The sequence below is a fragment of the Colletotrichum acutatum genome (assembly GCF_030867785.1).
Source record: "Colletotrichum acutatum strain CBS 112980 chromosome Unknown BDZ83scaffold_275, whole genome shotgun sequence".
Classification (NCBI taxonomy): domain Eukaryota; kingdom Fungi; phylum Ascomycota; class Sordariomycetes; order Glomerellales; family Glomerellaceae; genus Colletotrichum; species Colletotrichum acutatum.
In genome coordinates this window covers 10,463-24,585 of record NW_026849269.1, presented here as the reverse complement: position 1 = coordinate 24,585, position 14,123 = coordinate 10,463, and the positions used below count along the sequence as shown (strand labels likewise).

General features: G+C 50.5%; 5 protein-coding genes across 5 annotated transcripts; 2 read left to right on the top strand and 3 right to left on the bottom strand.

Annotated features, from left to right (window-relative positions):
* Nucleotides 1-567: 567 nt before the first annotated feature.
* Nucleotides 568-1,733, bottom strand: BDZ83DRAFT_686299 (uncharacterized protein). The gene has a single exon (XM_060511260.1). It carries the CDS (start codon nucleotides 1,496-1,498, stop codon nucleotides 578-580), a length of 921 nt encoding a protein of 306 aa, XP_060357348.1. The 5' UTR covers nucleotides 1,499-1,733; the 3' UTR covers nucleotides 568-577.
* Nucleotides 1,734-2,225: 492 nt separating this feature from the next.
* On the bottom strand, nucleotides 2,226-4,295 carry BDZ83DRAFT_229219 (fungal-specific transcription factor domain-containing protein). The gene is made up of 4 exons (XM_060501796.1): nucleotides 4,164-4,295; nucleotides 3,722-4,039; nucleotides 3,378-3,655; nucleotides 2,226-3,265 (listed from the first exon to the last, which is right to left on the bottom strand). Exons 1-4 carry the CDS (start codon nucleotides 4,228-4,230, stop codon nucleotides 2,402-2,404), a joined length of 1,527 nt encoding a protein of 508 aa, XP_060357347.1. The 5' UTR covers nucleotides 4,231-4,295; the 3' UTR covers nucleotides 2,226-2,401.
* Nucleotides 4,296-5,184: 889 nt separating this feature from the next.
* Nucleotides 5,185-6,286, top strand: BDZ83DRAFT_758846 (short-chain dehydrogenase; the record flags this gene model as incomplete). Its single annotated transcript, XM_060515101.1, has 5 exons — nucleotides 5,185-5,226; nucleotides 5,293-5,451; nucleotides 5,511-5,617; nucleotides 5,688-6,004; nucleotides 6,072-6,286. 5 exons carry the CDS (start codon nucleotides 5,185-5,187, stop codon nucleotides 6,284-6,286), a joined length of 840 nt encoding a protein of 279 aa, XP_060357346.1.
* Nucleotides 6,287-8,964: 2,678 nt separating this feature from the next.
* Nucleotides 8,965-10,563, top strand: BDZ83DRAFT_758845 (transmembrane amino acid transporter; the record flags this gene model as incomplete). The annotated part of the gene is made up of 4 exons (XM_060515100.1): nucleotides 8,965-9,155; nucleotides 9,209-9,642; nucleotides 9,696-9,842; nucleotides 9,911-10,563. 4 exons carry the CDS (start codon nucleotides 8,965-8,967, stop codon nucleotides 10,561-10,563), a joined length of 1,425 nt encoding a protein of 474 aa, XP_060357345.1.
* Nucleotides 10,564-11,401: 838 nt separating this feature from the next.
* On the bottom strand, nucleotides 11,402-12,232 carry BDZ83DRAFT_725073 (uncharacterized protein; the record flags this gene model as incomplete). Its single annotated transcript, XM_060512714.1, has 2 exons — nucleotides 11,402-11,781; nucleotides 11,836-12,232. The coding sequence occupies 2 exons, from the start codon at nucleotides 12,230-12,232 to the stop codon at nucleotides 11,402-11,404; spliced, it is 777 nt and encodes a 258-aa protein (XP_060357344.1).
* Nucleotides 12,233-14,123: the final 1,891 nt, after the last annotated feature.

Genomic DNA, 14,123 nt, shown 5'->3' with positions numbered 1-14,123 from the left:
CTCTGGCCGCTCCGGGTCGCCGCAGTGGTGTTGCCCGCCATCGGTGCGACGACAGCCGCCCAACTCCGGGCCGCTATTGGGCTTGTCTCGTGATTGATCAGTCTCTTGAGGGTTTGAATGACATAGGCAGTGGCTTCTTTCGCGATCTGCTTTCTAGAACCGTCAAAGCTGGCGACAACGCTGTCGACGGACCGTGCAATGGTCAGAAAGACGTCTTTCCGTGCCTCGTACTGTCTAGCTTCTTCTGCAAGGGCTGTCAAGACGGACCCTGTGGCAGATCCGCTCGGAGCAGATGCGGTAGAGGCTGCGGGCCCCTCGGCCGAGGTAGGGGCGTCGGTGGTGGCATCAAGCTGGCTTCCCGTTAGGCTGGGCCGGGTCGGCTGTGCCTCGGCGTCGCGGCGTCGCTTAGCTCTTGAGGTGGGGTTCGGCTCCGGAGGTGTCCCGGAGCCTGGTTCGGGGTCGGCTTGGTCGGCCGACATCAGTCCGGTGCCCGACGGCGGCTGTGAGGCCATCGCGGATGCGGGCTCCGGCAAGGGGAGGTGAAGAGTTTTCGGCTGTTAGTAATTTGGTGGTAGGCTCACTCATTCACTAACAGCAGATGCCAAGAAAAATTAGGCGAGAGGGAAGTTGGAGGCAGGCCGGTCTCTGGCTTCTTGACAGGTAACTTCTCAACCAAGGAGCTTGCCTTGTTTCCTGTGGCCCAAATCAAGAGTCCGTACGGCAATCGGCCGTCTTCTTTCGTGAAGATTGCATCGGCTTCAACGCTTTGGATGTGCGAGCCTGTTTTGATCTTCACATGCTTCCCTTGCAACGAACTCGTAGCGTACTCGCTCAGGTTTGCGTCAAAGGTGGACAAGATCTTGGGCGCGACGTCGTGAATGGTGATGGTCACCTTGCCATCGAGGTGAGGAAATAGGAAACGCATGTCTTCGAACCAGAGATCCCATAGCTCGGCGGCAGCCTCAATCCCGATGGCGCCGCCTCCAACAATTCGAATATTGAGATAGTCCCGCTGATCTTGTTCGCTTGTTGTTGGAAGAGACGCCTTGTCGAGCATCTGTAGAATGCGCTGCTGTATCAAGCGGGCATCATTGGTCGTCTTCAGAAAAAGAGCGTGCTCTTTCGCGCCCGGCGTGCCGAAGTCTTGAGTATCGCATCCAGGCGCTATGCAAATCTTGTCGTACCTCACTTCGAAGGTAGTCGGGTCTTCGCCTGCAGTGGGTGCATCTGTCTTGCATCGGACTATCCGCTTTTCAAAGTCGATGTCTTCCGCAGAAGCCTTGTAGTAGTCCATTTCCGTCCTGTGCTTCCGCCTGACCGGCTCTTCCGCAAGACGGAAGTTAAATAGCCCGCATGCTGCGCTGGCTAGTAATGGGGTGTACTGGATTGTTCGAATTGGTGAAATGACCTTGACATCGTATTTCGTCAGGTCGACCTTTTGAGTGAGGGTGAATCCGCCCCAGCCGGTGCCAATGACAACGAGGACTGGTTTCGACATGTTGAACTGTGCTGCTCTATCCACCGGTCTGAACTGCAATACTGCTTCCCCGCGCAATGTGATCTTTGACCGACTTCTTATGGTTTTCCCAATCCTTGCTTCATCCGGAACAAAACTATCAATCTTACGTCACGGGCCCCAAATTGTCAGCGTGCGGCATGGCAGTTGCGGCTTCGTGGGCTCTTCGGACAGGGAACGTCATCGATTTTCGGAGACCAAGGAATGTAGCATCGCCTGGCTGGGGGGAAGCTCGGAGGTTAGACACCTTGGTTCGGCAAGATATTACTGGCTAGGGCTGGCTGCCGTAGCTTGGTCCGAACCTAGACAGATGCCGGGAGATCTCCGCGTTCCACCCGGGCCCACTTCTTCGGCTTGACTGGTCCGGTCGATGAAGGACGGGGTCTAGGGTTCGTCTAGAAGCCAACTTTCCCAGACATCTTGCTGCATGGGCAGCGTGAAGGTTTGTCGAGATTGCGGGGAAGCTTTCTTGTCAGCTTGGCGAACTTTCCGGTCGGGCGTCTGCAGTGGTGGTGATTTGGTGATTGAGAAAACTTGCTACAGTCAAGTCCAGGGCGTACAATGTCAGTGTTCGTAGACTTTCTCCTTGCGGACGGGGTTGTCGGATGTATGTATTCAGCTTTTGTAAGCCATGCAACGCAGCACTCTCCCACGCAGGAGCACAACAGGGTCACAGCAACGTATTAGTCTGCAGGAGAAAGCACAATTTGCCTATTGGTGGTGCTGGGCTTGAGGTGCGTGATACAACGTCCTTCGGCCCGCTTCGCTAAAGATGAAGGTAACATGTTAAAGTTCCTGACGTTTAATATATGTGAATTGTCCCTGTCGTTTTAGTCACATCCGGTTCTTTGATGCTACTAGCACAATAACATTGTTGGAGCCAAACTAAGCGAAGTGAGGAAGTAACTCGCTGGCACTAAACACAGCCGATAGTTTCTCTATGTAGGTCGGCTTGAGAATATTGTCGGCATGCAGATCATCTTGTGTCCAAAGAGCATGGAGCAATTTCTTGACAGAATGAAGTTCGCGATCAGGAAGAGTCTTTTCCGCGTTCGAAACCAGGTTCAAGATGCGAAGCCTTTCCTCGTCGGTACGTGCTTCACATCCGAATATGAGAAGCGGCAACGGTCTCTCACAGGTGCCCATCAAAGGAAGGAGCTGTAGTCCACGTTCGACCAACGCAGCTATGCCAGAATCCTCTCGCTCGCATTGGTCGGTAGTGCGACTCAGGTACACCAGAGTTGAAAGTCGATATACTTCAGACTTCGCGGCGATCCTCTCCGACTTCAGATCCGCGAGGCTGTACGATGCTGTGACCCGCAAGCTCTCGATTTCTGCTTTGAGTGTTCTGATTTTGCATTGATATTCCTGTGTGTGGGTCTCGGGATTGTCGGATGGCAAGATTTCCGCAACTACCTCGGAGAGAACACCCAACGGCTGAAAGAATCGCTTACTTTCCAACGATGCTTGGCCCATGATCATTGAAAGCTCAACACGGGCTTTTTTCCTCATCTCTGGCGAAGTAAATGGTCTTGTGTCGCATATTACCTGACTGGGTAGCAGCGCTTTGGGTTTCCTCCAATGGCGAAGGCTGAATCGAGCCAATATCTCATGATATGATACCCACTCTAGCAACATAGGAGCGTCTGAGAGCCTCCAGAACTTCTCAAGCGAGACACTTTCAATGAGTGTTCGTGAAGAACGTAGATAGCAGAGCCAGTGGTTTGTTGAGTGCGAGCTCTTTTGGGTCTGCAAGAATAGTGAGTGAGAATGACCCAGAATTCCTTATGCAGCATAAAAGAGTATATGATCTTCACAGAGCTTGTGTAAAGGTCTAGGATACAACAGACGAATATCATACCTCAAACATGCAAAGAACCATCCCAGTTGCTACATGCTGAACAGCCTTGTGGGCGGACATGCCTTCAGCAGCTGACAAAGACAGGGCACGCAAGGCCGATAGTTTCAGCTCCTCGGCACGAAATACCGGTCCATACCGATACTGTGCTGAAAAGGCAAGCAACGCATGCTGCAAGGCTTTACCAGCATGGGAGACTTCCGATAGGGCAATCCGAAGCAACGCTTCTCCCAGTGGTTGACTGCTGAAACTTGAAAGATTCGGTCTCAGAGTCTCTCGAACTGACAAAAAGTGAGCCACCGTCAGGCATGCCGCTCTCAGAGGGAGTTCTGAATTCTCGTACTTACAGAAACGGAAAAGGCTTTGATCGGTGGCATTTGACCCGGACGAGGACCATGGCAGTGGATACTTCATGATGGGACGTATCATGCGCCCAGCAATAAGGAAGTTGTGTACTTCGATGTCCCACGAGCTCGCGTTGATCATGTGTAATCGACCTGGAGTATTATTGGCCCGAGGGGATGTCGCGCTTCGGCTAATAAGTGACCTCTTGCCATCACTAGCCCTTGGCCACGACAATCGAAGTCCGTAGCCCTGACATTTGCGATTGGATTTGATGCAACTCGTACATCGTGGATATCGGCGGTCACAACTGACTTTGCGATCTGCTGAATCCGTCAATATCCAGAATACCCAATCAGATCATTCTGCATAGTCCAAGCGGACGTTGCAGGGAAGTGTGTCTTGATGGTCCTTTTTGGTGTTTAGAACCTATCGGGTCTAGCGTACCTATGCAAGTTCCACAACGCTTCTTCGACGATGTTACGGGGCCAGTTGCATTCCTTGATTTTGTCATGTTTGCCGCATCATCCAGAGAATGAGGTGATCCTGGATTGAGTGAGGGAAATATGTGCACAGGCTCATTCGCAAAAAGTTGCTTGCTGACTGGATTTTAGATAGATCATTCAAGGAGGATCAAGCTGACCACAGTTCGCTTTGATTTCTAAGCGGATGAGACGGCGTTGTCTCAGGGGTCAAAGATGCACGCCATCTTAGTGCAATTCCCCAGGGTAGACGCTAGGAAACTTCCGACTACGATTTCACTGGGCAACTTTTTGCGAAGGATGCTCAACCTAGCCTCTCACGCGGGGGTCAGAAGAGTTGGCCGCTTTTCTCAGGCTCGATGGTACAATAGCGGCCAATCCTTCTGACCACCGCGTGCCTCTGAAGAGTCTGGCCAATCAAAATTATATGGGGAACAGAAGCACCTAAGAGTGTGAGCATCTTTTTGCGAGACACAATGGCGGCAGTTCGCCTAGCGTCACTGTGCATGCGATTGCTTACTCATGCGATCTAGAATTCGATGATGATCAGAGAAATTCCCTCCACGTTTCGGGCGGGTGCGCACCTTTCATTACGAGATGTGCAGTAACTGTGGAAACCTTCGCCTTCACGACGGTCAGCAACTCCCAATGATGTGGCGCCGTGTTGGAGAAACACTCTGATAGCGCCCAGGGTTATGTGGAAAGCGTCCCTCTAACCTGCATAATCTCGTTGGAAGTTGCACTCGTTGAGGGCAAGGCCCAATCACATCACTCATTCCATGATAGAACTCGGGAGGGGCACGGAAACCAAACATACGAGATTGAAGAGGATACGTATGTATATAAACTGCCATGATGCCTCTATCCTTTAAACCTTTGGGCTCATCACATCAACCACACCCGCAGGTTCAGCATTCAACCTCAAAAGCTAGCAAAAGCAGTTTTTCTACCACGTTAGAACCTTGTCATACCTACCTTACTTAACGATGCCTTCCTACCTCATTACAGGAGTCAATCGCGGCATTGGCGTAAGTCAATCATTGAGCCTTTCTTGACTTCGGTGTTTGAAGAGATAAAACTGACTAGAATGACAGTGGGGATTTCTCAGGAAGTTATCTGAGGACGCAAATAATACCGTGATTGGCAGCGTTCGCGATAAAGCTGCTGTTGAGAAGAAGATTGCCGAGGAGCTCGGAGATTGTTCTAACATTCACATTGTAGAATTTGAGCTTGTGGACTACGAAAGCATCAAGGTTTGTAAATTCTACTTAGTACAAAACGCTGCATTCTTGATCTGATGTAACCCTCATAGAGATCGGTTCCGGAAGTCTCCAAGATCACCGGAGGCAAACTCGACTACATCATTGCCAACGCAGCATACGTCTCGCCTATCTCGACCTGGCTCCCTATTGGAAAGCAGTACGTCTTCCGAAAAGGCATGGTATAATTCCCAGTGATCAATCATCAACTGACATTGGACTTTTTTCAGAGCTGAAAAGCCGGAAGAGCTTGAAGAAGACCTGTTGAAGAGTTTCAAGATCAACGTCGTTGGCAATGTCCACCTATTTAGCCTCTTCTTGCCGTTGATACTCAAGGGAGATGTCAAGAAAGTTGTTGCCATCAGCTCCGGTATGGCCGATCATGAGATGGTCAACCAGTATCGCCTCGAAGTTAGCGCCCCTTACTCCATCAGCAAGACGGGGGTGAACATGGCCGTGAGCAAGTTCCACGCCCAGTATGCCCAAGACGGAATCCTTTTCATGAGCATCTGCCCCGGCATTGTGGACACTGGACACAACCAGAAGTGTAAGCCCCTCTGACCATGGTGAACTAAAACTCTTTTAGCCCCGAAACTAATCATCATTTGTTTTAGTGAGCGAAGTGCACCAGGAGTACTTCCTGAAGACTGGTGCCATTTTCAACGACTATGCGCCCGGTGTTGCGCTCGCTACTCCGGAGGACTCTGTCAGTGATGTTCTCAAGGTTATCTACAATTCCAGTCTTGAGAACGGCAGAGGTGGCGAGTTTATCTCTCACTTGGGCAACAAGAGATGGCTGGAGGCCGGCGCAGGAAGCGTTGCTCTTTGAAAGACACATGCGTTCATTATGCTGAACGGTCCAGAATTGGGACGTATAATTGTAGAATGTTTGCAGTCCGTCGGGTAGAGAGCCATCACTCGTTGCTTCCTAATACCGAAGATCTCCAATAATCGAGCCTTTACCAGTTCAGGACCTATTGAACAATTCTAGAATGGCAATCAGAGAGATGTGAAAAAGTAAAGCCATGGCCCGTGATTTATACTTGTGATTCTAGTGGAGATAATTGATTAGACGGGTACACCTTTGGGACTCGTAAACAGCTCAATTGTCAACACATGGCTACTCTTTGTGAGATTGAGTATTATTTTAGGCGACAATCACATCAGCTAGATGTCAATTCTCAGGGTAAAGCGCTGTCAATACAGTCCTTGCCATCGCGAGAATTCATTACACGTGCATGCAGGCTACTTGGCTTACTAAAACATTGAGGCACCTTACTGGATGAGTCTGCTTACCCACAATGATATAATCAAGAAAGGTAGCTTACGTCAACTGAGGGTGCAATCATTCTGTTTCTCTTGCAATTGCTGGCTTTACCTAAAACTACAGGGAAGACAAGCAATTCCTACTACAAATCCCACGAGGGGAACTGCCGATACTTCTCGTTCTTCGCTTCTATATGACACCGATGCCTTGATGTCTCAATACTGACAATCTGCTTTTTGATGCACACGGGTTCTATTGTGGTTATTATCACTGTACGTGATCCAGTGTCTCACGATGCTGACGACTTGCAATGTCCAAGTGCACATCTGCCGTCATCAAGACTCAAGCGGTAATATTAAGTATCTTGCGCTGCTTCCGACCCAATACCAGCCTTACCAGATCATACACGTTTTGCTTCAAGTGAAGATTGGTTGTACGACATCAACGAACTAAGGTAAGACGGTTCGATTGATCAGTACTGTTGTGTTCCAGGTCACAACCGAGACATAGGCTGCTCTGAATGTGGCCTGTGAACTCATGCTGCCATAAATAAAGCCAATGGGATAATTAGCATAAACAAGGCCATGTTCTTTAATTCGGTCGCTCAATTCCACAATCAAACTCAGAACCTACTTGCATCACGTTGGATCTATTCCCAGTCTTCTTTTGGCTAAGCACTAAGTCACAAGCAAAATCACTTGCCATCACTATGAAGCTCACTACCTTTGCCATCTTCTCTTTCACGGGTCAAGCTCTGTCAACTACTCTACTGGGTGCGCACTGCGATATTATTGGCCAGATCAGATGCGGATTTAATGGAGGACATATGATACGTTTCGAAGAGCATAGAAGGAGTTTTGTGGAAGCTTTGGTTGAACGCTTATGCTGACCCTTAACAACCTTCACGATGCATTGCGCTGCTGATCATACTTGGTCGTACGACTCAAACTACGCTGCGGCTGGTAAGCCTTGCCTTTGCGAGACGGGCATTTGCGCTGTAGATAGTGCCATCCTCCATTGAAGAGCATTCTCGCCGTCGAGCAATTCATGTTGTTTAAGAGCTGAGACCCAAGCGTCCTGGACCCTGACTTCAACTGTGGGGCCATCGTGGACCAGTCCCTTGATTTCCCCACAATGTTGCTTGGCTTCAGTGCTGCCAGCCCGCAGTCTTAGGCAGATCACCCGCCGTTATGAGATCATCTGAACCGAATGACTAATGACACATAAATGAGTAAAAAAGTCTGGATCGAAAGCGATGCCGCCCTTTTGGCAAGCCTCAGACCACTGGTAGGAACCGGTCTTGATGACCTGATCGCAGAGCGGCAATCGCGCTTGATTGACGCTTTGGGTCAGCGGCTAGGTCTAATTCGTCTATGTTATTCGTAGTTGTGAGTAAAACATTGTGCCAATAGATGAGGTGGTTAAGGGAAATTTAAGGTTTTTTTCCCGGCTTGTCAAAAAATCAACCTGCCAATCCGATTCCAGTTCCAACTCCAAAGAAACACACATACTTTATCATGCATTGCATCAAACATCTGGCATTTCGAATTCCCACAGCAAATACAACACGCCAAATCAGATTGGACTTGAAATTGGAGTCACGAAAGGCACCTATCTCATTGATATTTTATTGTGACGCGGGTCCAGCCAAAATCGTACCGCTGAACATGCCGCTGGCGAGAACAAGGCGGACCTTGGCGTCCCCGTGCGGGCCAAAAGTGGATTGAAAGACGTAACAAGAACTGCTGAATTTTCGCCCGCCGTCCCATTCTCTAGGCGGAGGTTCCAGATCCAGTAATGCCTTTTCTTTTCAATCGTGTCAGAAAATCTTGAGCCGAATGTCATTCACGCCTTGGTCGGGTCAGGTGGCGCGGAATGAAGCCGCGTGAGTCAGTTCAATGTTGCCGAATGTGAGAGGAACGGGAATGTCGTCTTCTTCAAACCATTCTTCCCTCGAACATATGCCGACGAGAACCGTTCCCGAACAACTCAGAATCCGGGGCCCCTCAAAGTTAACCGCTGCAGGAACAAGCCATTTCTCCACCGATCCGAGCTGCGTGTCCATGTTGGCCTGTTGATTTCCATCGTCTTTATTCGAACGCTCCACCGATCCTGACCGGTTCCACCTTCTCCGCGGTTCAGCGAGTCGAATTGTGAGTGAATCGCGATTGAGGCCAGGATTGCCCACCACTCGGCTCCTACCTACCGAGTCTTACCCTAGATTGCGCAATTCAGAAATCATGGGGAACGAGGCTGAAGCAATGAGGGCGCCTGTCGATCCTGAGCGTCAGGATTTGCCCAACCATCCACCAGGGTCAAAAGGCCATGAGCAAGATCCCAATGCGCCGCCACCTGCGTTTCCGACAGGCTCGGGCGGCATCATCGAGAAGGAAGAAGGCGAATTGATCAACTTCAAGACGTTACACTGGCTGTAGGCTTCTTCCACAGCAAGGTTTACCTAGAGATATGCTGACGTTGGTACAGGCAAGGAGGCATCGTACTCGTCGCAGAGACAGTCTCTCTAGGAATTCTATCGCTTCCGTCCGTCCTTGCAACTGTCGGACTGGTTCCCGGAGTCATTCTCATCTGCGTAATCAGCGCTCTTGCGACCTACTCTGGTCTTCTTCTTGCCGACTTCCGGAAACAATACCCCTTCGTCCAGCACTTCGGCGATGCGGTCGAGCTAATTGGTAGGCCCATTGGTATGGGTGGCATCTTCCGAGAGGTCTTCGGATGGGCCCAGACTATTCTGCAAGTTTTTCTCATGGGAGGTCACATTCTCATGTGGACGATTTGCATGAATACCCTCACAAACAGCACAACATGTACCGTGGTCTGGGCTGCTGTTGGAATGCTGGTTTTCTGGGTCTTCAACGTTCCTAGGACTTTGAAGTGGACGAGCTGGATGTCAGCAACTTGTAAGTCATAGAGCGGCTCTTGTTTGCTATGAATGACTGCTTACTTTCGCAAGCCTGTGTGTCCATCGTGGTGGCTGTTCTGATCACCGTCATCGACGTTGCCATTGAGAAGCCGATTGGAAGTGGGTCGATTGACGTCTTCAAGTCTCTCGGCTTTTCTCCCGCTTTTCTGGCCGTCACCAACATTGCAGGTGCATTCTGTAAGTAATCCACACATTCACGAGATCGGACACCACATGGAACTTCTACTTATAAAATCCCCTTCTAGCAAGCCATTCGATCTTTTTCAGCGTCATCGCCGAATTCAAGAATCCCGACGACTGGCCAAAGGCACTTGCCTTCCTACAGATCACGGATACAACCCTCTACATCATTGCTGCCGTCATCATCTACGTTTACGTGGGTCCCGATGTTCCCTCGCCGGCTTTGTCTGCAGCGGGTAGCGCGACTATCAGGAAAGCGATTTGGGGTGTTGCGATTCCCACGATTGCTATTGCCGCCGTCATTTATGCCCATGTCGCATCTCAGTACGTGTTTACGCGTATCTTTGGCAACACCAAGCATGTAGTGAGAAGAACCCGAGTATCGACAATCTCTTGGCTTCTCATTACCCTTGGTATCTGGGGGATTGGCATGGTGATTTCCGAATCCATCCCCGTCTTCAACAACTTGTTGGGGCTGGTCTCTGCTGCCTTTGCTAGCTGGTTCTCGTTTGGACTGCCGGGAATTTTCTGGCTCTGGATGCACAAGGGCGACTGGTTCTCAACCTGGCAACAGAAGTGCCGGTTTGCGGGGTCTTCGCTACTCTTGCTTGTGGGCATTCTGCTTTGTGTACTTGGATTATGGGTCTCTATTGAGTCCATCGCGAAGGGTGGATCTTCCGCGAAACCTTGGACATGCGCTAGCAACGCTGCAGAGTGAGGCGCCATCTAAGCTGGGGACATCGACACAAGTAGTCGGGTCCTGTGTATTACCATAATGCGACATCTCTATCATTGATCTCACGCAACAATCTACTGTTGAATCACAACTAAATTCACGACTGTATATTTTGAAACTAAGGCCATGGTTCGTACGTGCCTTATCTGGTGACTGCACGGTGGTCGATTGTCTTAGACTGCCTCAGAAGTGTACTCATTCGGGGCTTTGTTGTTACTCTAGTCGCACGAGCAACGGGCAATACAGTAGTACAATATTGCTTCAGCAGAAAGTCTGCGGTACGCACGTTGCAACAGGAATAGGCGGGGAACAAGGTCTCCCGCTCTCGGACCAGGGGTGTCTGCCACCCACGCACCCTAGCACGCTTGGGTAATTCTATTACAAGCATCACAAGCCGTGTCTAGGTTATGATCAACAGTATGTTCCCTTTTTCGAATCCAGCTTCCTGCCAAGTCGCCTTGTTGCATGCAGTCATCATGTCCATATATCTATTCTAAACCTCTTGTCGCAGGCCTTGCAGCACCCTGGATACAGTTATACACTTGATGTTTATCTCGCTGTACCGAGACAATGTCCACAACCCTTGCAGCAGGGCATCTTAAATCGTTTGAAATTCTTGTTGGTATCTATGTGACAGACTACACATTATTTGCAAGAACAAGCCCCTCCTGTTAAAATAAATCATGACTTCATCGAGGTGCGCGCGTGTATGGGCAGCCCCGTATAAACAAGAAGTTCGGTCACATATGTGCAGAGTTCCACCCCCAGCGGCCCCCTAGCGGCTATTTTTGTTGTCCCTTCAAAATTGCACAAGGCAAATTTACAGAACGAGAGCGAAGATGGCGGCAGCCAGGCCGGCACCAGAGAAGGTCATCAGGGCAGCGCCGGCGGTGACAACGGTGGTGGCGGTGGGAGAAGCACCGCGGGTGCCGTTGGTGTGAACAGTAACGGAGGCGGTGGCAGTAGCGGCGGTGACGGCCTTGGTGGCGGTTCCGACACCCTTGTTGTCGTTGCCAGCGCCGGAGGAGGTGCCGGAAGAACCGGAGGAACCGGAAGAGCCCTTGCCGCCGGTAGCACAGGTGCTGAGCTTGTCCTGCATCTCTTGGAAGATACCATCGAAGTGAGTGATCTCATCGCCACCCTTGCCACCGGCAGGGAACTTGGTGGAGATTGAAGTCATCAAAGTGTGGACGTTTCCGCCTAGAAGATGTTAGCGTTGTATTGTTGAAAACATGTGCTATGAGTGTCACTTACCAATCTGAGCAACCCAGGAAAGAGTGCTGTCGCAGATACCAGCCTGAGCGAACGAAGGAACCTTGTCGCTAAGGTCAACGAGAAGCTTGTCGCCAGCGGCATTGAGCTCGTCGGAGAGGGGCTGGAAGGCGATGGCCTCGTCCATGGTCAGAGCCAACATGGCAACCGCGTTGTAAGTGGCGGTGCGGATGGTGGTGAGCATGGTGGAAGAGGCATCCTCGAGATCCTTGCCATCGCCGCCAGCGTAGGCGCAGATAGAGCCATCGAGGCTCTGAATGCCGTTGAGGACGGTGGTCATGATGGTGTTGACCTGGCTGAGCTCACGCGCGCAAAGCTCGGGGGTAGGGGTCGCAATGACGCCAGCGGCGAGGAAGACGATGGGAGTGGTGAACTTCATTTTGATGGTTGTTTGAATGAGAGTGATCAAAGAGTGACTGGTAGCGAGTGATGTTGGAGAGGACGGAGAAGCTGGCTTTTGAAGGCGGGTGGCTGTTTTGATGCTGTTGACTGATGATCTAGACATGGGAGATCGACAGTCCATGTGCAGTGTTTATATATCCAAGCCATCTTGGCCATCTCAGAGTTGTAGATCGCTCTGACTTTCTTCTCAACCCCCTGAGTTACCCCAGATAATCTTAGGCGCAAGGTACAATCTCACGTGTGTGAGATAATGGCGATGGCGGCTAAGATTTCTCAAACAACGCCGGCGCCATTGCTATTTTTTCCGATTGCCTTCCTTTCCCTCCCTCTAGCCTTGTGCTCGGACAAGCATAGGATCTGACCACGATCGACTTTTGGTGCGCGGCAAATGAGCAGCGGCGGGTGGTGAGGGCGCCACCACGCACGCTAGATCAAGCCGTTTCTTTTTATGCGGACATGGCGCGAACTTAGGGGGATTAATCAGGAACGCGCCACATCCTGTGCACCCCCAACCGAATCATTTTTCGAGAAATTGGAGGGGACGTTTCTTTCTAAGCACTAGTCTACATGCATGTCTAGTGATAATAAGCTCTTCTGCGCAGGCTTCCACGTCGAGTTGCTCGCGAACGAACACAGGCGTTGAGACTGACCGCGTGCGGCTTGGCAGCTGTCTCGCCGAACGGCTCAGAAGGATTACAATGGCTGATTCAGACAGGCTTTCAGCTGGCGCAAAGACCTGATGGGTTGACCTTAATCAGCATGCCACTGATCAGAGTGCTTGGCTTCACGTTGTTCTAGACCTTGCCTCGAGGCTCGCTCAGACTGTCATGGTCGTCCTCGCTGCAATCATGGCAAACAACCTCAAACACACTCAGAATAAGCGCGTTGTAGTAGCTTCCATTTCAACTTCGGCCCATTCTGGAAACTTCATTGCGGAAGAGCTGTGCACACCTTCGTTGCCCTGCTCGTGACTCAATTAGTGCAATTGTGCACAGAACTTCAGCCGCTCCCGCAAATCAACCACTTCATTGTTTCCAAACAAGAGACCGTAGGGCCGGCATATGAGGGGTCGGTTGTGAAGAATAGTATCATGGCGCTGCCTTGCGGCTGAGGTTGGTTTCGGTGTTTCCCGCTGTGGCTAACCACCCGCTTTTGCAACGTGCAGATGGAGTTGAAAAGCTGGAGGCTTGAAAAGCTTTTGGCACGGACAAAATTTGAGGGCTGTTAGCGTATTGGCCGTCCGAAGAAGCGAATTCAGCCTCGTGAAACTGAACTCACGGATCATTCCTTCTGCATTCTGTCAGCTCGACTCGGACAAGCAGCTCGTCCGGCAGATGTGTCTGGTGTCCACAGCCTAAGCTTTGTGCTCGAGCCCATCGTAGACCACGGCGAGACCCCCTCTGAACATGTAATCTCGGAGACAAAAACAGTGTTCCGCCAAGTAGAGGCAGTAGATCATTCTAAGTGCAACATGGTCCTCATATTTTCTTATCTCCTTTGTTCCAGCCAGGCTGCTACCACCTCCCAAGACCATGCAGGTCTCGGTGTACAACATAAGTCAGAGGAAGTGCCGTGGATATTTGCAAACAGAGACTATTACAGTTCCTGGAAGATCTCCACGTCTTTCTTAGTGTTGCCGCGATTTGATGCTATCAGCTTCTCAGTTATTAGGATGTTCAACGACCACGCACGTTCGATTCAAAGTTTTCTTGTCTTCTCGGAAAATGCAAGTCATTTCTACTTACCTCAGGTAAGACTTTGCTCAAAGATGACGGATAAAGTCATTTGGCCTAGACTATGTTCTCGATTTCGGCAGAGTACTGTATGCACTGTGCAGCACATCACCATTGATAAGTGAAGCTCGGCAG